Raw genomic sequence first — 4,534 nt, 5'->3', positions numbered from 1 at the left:
TTTGTGTAAGTTTCTTGTCATAAATTCTATCAAAATTATTTTCTTCTGTTTATTGATGTCACTGTTATATTTTGTCCAATTTTATGCTTTTACAAAATATGCTGTCTAATGTTTAACAGAAATTTCAAAGATATCCAATGATTAAAACATGGGTATGTATACCATAATTTAAAATTTGGCTTGGAGGTATCAGGTAAATTGAAAAAGTAGTTATTTTTCATATATGTAACTTACCAAATAATTACATCGCTATACTTTCTACTCGATCGGCAGTTAAAAATTTAAAGTTCGCAGTAGCAATTCATTTGTTTTAAGTGTAGGTAACAACCCCCCTCTAACAGGAAACAATAGGTACAACAACACAGAAAATCACTTCTTTTCTGCCGACGTTCGACGTAACATCGAATGTTTTGGTGGTTGGGTTTGAAGTGTTTTTCATTGATTTTCCAAGGAATTGGTGAAGTATTGTTGATTTTGGTAGCTTTTCAGCTTAGCTTAGCTGTTATTCCTACAATATGTCTGATTCTGGCTCATCAAGTATTAGATATTGTAGAGAAGGATGTAAGACTCGTATGACGAAAGTGACTTATGATAGTCATACGATGTGTGTTAAGTGTAGATCACAAGAATGCTCAAAAGATCTTACGTGTGCTGAATGTGTTGGATGAGATGAGAAAAAGTGGAAAGTTTTATTGAATGGGATGAGAAGTGGAAAGTCTTATTGGATCGGGTGAGAAAAAGTGGAAAGTTTTAAAGTCTCATTTGGATAAATTGGATAGGGATAGGAAGAGGAAGGTGGCTGTTAGAGCCAAGGGTAGAGCTTTAAGTTTAGAACCTGTCTCTAACATTCAAGTCCCAGACTGTAATGTTCCTCCTTCTTCTGCCCCTGTGTTATCCCCCATTCTTAGTCCTCCAAATATTTTTCCACCAACTCCTGTTCCTGGCTCCCATGCTTCCGATCCCAATGCCGATGGAAATTTGATCTTGTGGCCAACATTGTATCTAAATTAGGCGAGTCGCTTAAGGTCCTGATGGGCGAAGTTCAGTTTTAAACAAGTGTCAGTGCCAGTGGAGGAGGTGGCTGTCTGTCCTGCTGATTCTCCCAGATGAAGGTCACTGTCACACTCCCCTGAACCTGGGAATAGACTTACCGGAGGTCCAAGGGAGGTCAGCAGGGTTTGCCCACGGGCAGTCACCCCCTCATCCGATTCTGTGGTGCATAGTTCTGACAGCCATTGGAAAGGCGTCGCTGTGAGTGTCCACCAGCTGTTATCGGATTCTGATCTCTCCAGTCCGGAGAAGAGATATGTGTGGCAGTTTCTGGGGGAGTCTCGTCCTTTAAAGAGACGTAGTGGAAGAGGGCTCTCTCCCATCTCTCCCAAGCACGCTAGAGATTCTGCTCATGGTTCCTAAGTGCTCTTCCAGCAAATGCTCATCTTCTGGGCACCTCCATGAGCTGTCAGCATATTCACCAGAGCGGCATCCAGTCTCCGAACGCCCGTCTCAGACTCCCAAGCGCCCGTCTCTGACTCCAGAGTGCCCATCTCGTTCTCCGGAGCGCCCATCTTGTAAGCGCTCGTTGTCTTCCCGGCGCCTGGCACCAACCGAGCACCCACATTCTTCTGCTGTGCCTGCCTTAATGTCTGAGGATACCTCTTTTGCACATTAAGAAGCAATTAGATGATGTGCTTGGCTTGCTGCACAAGGCTGCATCCTTGCATAAGCCTTCTCAAGAGGCTTCCTTGTCTCCCGTGTCTTCTGAAGAGGAAGAGGTCGTCCAGGAACCTACACCTACGGCTTATGCTTCTCTTCTGAAGTACTTTTTAGCGTCTTTTTTTTTTCCCCTCGCACTTCCAGCCAGCCACTCCAGTTTCGCCCACTTCTACTGTGCATTCTTGATGAGGAATCGGACAGTCTTTAGCTCTCCACTGTCAAAGATGGTTCTCTCTTCCTCAGCTAAGAAGGCTCTCAAGGAAGTAGAGGATTGGTTACCTATTAAGAGGAAGCAAGGGAAGGCTGCTTTTGCCTTACCTCCAGCAAGATTTACAACCAAGAGATATCTATCCTATTCGAGAGGAGAAGCTCCACCCTTGAGAGGTGCTGCCTCTTCCCAAGGTGACTTCTCGGGATTGATTGACTTGATTGACATTCTGCTTTTTCTTCGGCAAAGGTATACCTCGCCTCATCAGAATTTTACCATTTAGTCAAACATTTATTTAAGGTCCTGGAAGTGTTCAGCTTTCTGGATTGGACAATAGGAGCACTAGCCAGGAAGACTGAAGAACAGGACGTTCTTGCGACGGATGTCTTTTGACTGGTTAGGTGTTTTATCTTGTGCAGATAAAGCAGTGAGGGATGGCTCCTCGGAACTGGCAGCTCTCTTTGCTATAGGAGTTCTCAGGAAGAGGGAGCTGTGGTGCTCTTTCACCACAAAAGGAGTTACGTCTGTCCAGAAATCTGTTATTCTGTACTCTCCTTTGGACAGGCACTTCTTATTTCCGCATTCGGCGATTAAGGAGATTGCCACCGACTTACAGAAAAAGTCTACCCAAGGCCTTTTAATTCAAATCAGCGAAGTGCCCCAAGGAACCTTCTACTCCATTCTCATCTAAGTTGGTATCTCCTCTACAGCAGTAGCCCTTTCGAGGAGGCAGACAGGTCTTCTCTAGGCCCCATTCCAAGGTGCGTTTTCCAGCAAGGTCCGTCAAAAGGACTTCTAGCAAACCCTCTTCCAGAAAGTGATTCTCCCATCCTTCTTGCACCTGTAGGGGCCAGACTCTCTATCTCTTTTGGAAGAGTGGAGTGCCAGACACGCGGAACCTTGTACAATAAAGGTTTTAAAAGAGGGTTATTCGATTCCTTTCATAGAGTACCCTCCTCTCGTAACTACAGCCGATCACATTGATGGCATACTCAGAGGGCTCTAAGAGGTTTATAGCTCTCAGGGAGGAAATGTCAGCTCTCCTAAGGAAGAAAGCCATAGAAGTGGTGGAAGATCTTACTTCAAGAGGTTTTTACAACCACTTGTTCGTTGTCCCCAAGACATCAGGGTGTGTGGAGACCTGTCCTTGACATGAGCTCATTGAACTTCTATATTCAGAAAATGAAGTTCAAGATGGAGACAAATCAGTCAGTGTTATCCTCCATCCAGCAGGGCTACTGGATGATAACACTAGATATGCAAGAGGCATATTTCAATATTCTAGTCCATCCAGAATCCAGGAAATACCTGAAATTTATCTTAAGAGGCAGAGTTTCCAGTTTCGAGCGCTGTGTTTAGGTCTTTCCACTGCTCCTCAGGTATTCACGTGAGTACTATCTCCTTGTCAAGGAACTCGGACTTCTGATAAATCAGAAGTCTCGACTAGTCCTAACTCAGGAGGTTCTCTATTTAGGGATGAAGATCAACTCTTTGAGTTTTTGGGTTTTTCCCTCCTTCAAGAGAATAGAGTCCTCTCTACGGTCGGTTCAAGATCTCCTCTCTCTTCCAGTTTGCTCTGCGAATCAGTATATAAGTTTGCTGGGAACCCTCTCCTCCATCAAACAGTTTGTGAAGCTAGGAAGACTTCACATGAGGCCCCTCCAGTTTTTCCTGGGGCAAGCTGAAACAAAAGGGGACTACCAGATACAGTGATGTTTCCAATTACAGCAGAGATAAAAGAGGATCTCCGGTGGTGGACGTCCAGAGACAGACTGTCAGAGGGAAAGTCTCTTCATCTTCTGAGCCCCGACCTCTCATTTTATGCAGACGCCTTGGACCAGGATTGGGGACCACTTTTGGGCACCCTAGAAACTTCCAGCACGTGGTCTCCAGAGCAAAGGAGGTTGCACATCAACGTCAGGGAGTCTTCAGCCATTCATTTAGGCCTGAAGCACTTTGTGAAATTAGCAACAGACAGAACCATGGTGGTTCATTCAGACAACACCACAGCTCTCTCGTGCATCAGGAAACAGGGCGGAACCCACTCGTTCTCCCTGAATGAGGCAGCAAAAGAGCTTTTCATTTTGGTGGACCAGAATCAGGTCAGGATCACTACAAGATTCATCCAAGGGAGGGTGAATCCCCTGGCAGACGAACCAAGTTGACAGGGACAAGTCCTCTCGACAGAATGGGCGCTGAATTCGACAGTCTGCGACAACCTCTGGAAGTTGTGGGGCAGACCAACAGTAGATCTGTTCGCCACATCGAGGAATTACCGTCTTCCTCTACTGTATATTGCTCCCCACTTCCAGACCCACAGGCATGGGCAACGGATACGGATACCATGCTAGTAAACTGGGCAAACCTTTACCCCTTTCCCCCTTTCAACATGGTGAGAGCAGTTCTCAACAAGTTCCAGTCTCACAACAACATGTCAATGACACTGATAGCTCCCTCCTGCCCAATCGAGGAATGGTTCCCGGACCTTCTAAAGCTACTTGTGGACTTTCCAAGGCTTCTGCCTCAAAGTTCACATCTTCTCAAACAGCCCCACCTCTGGAAATTTCACCAAGGCCTATCCGCTCTAGCTCTGACAGGATTCAGGCTATCCAG

At 45.7% G+C, this 4,534-nt stretch overlaps 1 protein-coding gene across 1 annotated transcript; it reads left to right on the top strand.

Annotated features, from left to right (window-relative positions):
- The first annotated feature begins 3,633 nt into the window (after nt 1-3,633).
- On the top strand, nt 3,634-4,086 carry LOC136843300 (uncharacterized). The gene has a single exon (XM_067111507.1). It carries the CDS (start codon nt 3,634-3,636, stop codon nt 4,084-4,086), a length of 453 nt encoding a protein of 150 aa, XP_066967608.1.
- Nucleotides 4,087-4,534: the final 448 nt, after the last annotated feature.

The sequence above is a fragment of the Macrobrachium rosenbergii genome, chromosome 2 (genome assembly GCF_040412425.1).
Source record: "Macrobrachium rosenbergii isolate ZJJX-2024 chromosome 2, ASM4041242v1, whole genome shotgun sequence".
Lineage (NCBI taxonomy): Eukaryota > Metazoa > Arthropoda > Malacostraca > Decapoda > Palaemonidae > Macrobrachium > Macrobrachium rosenbergii.
This window is presented reverse-complemented; position numbering and strand designations above follow the sequence as displayed.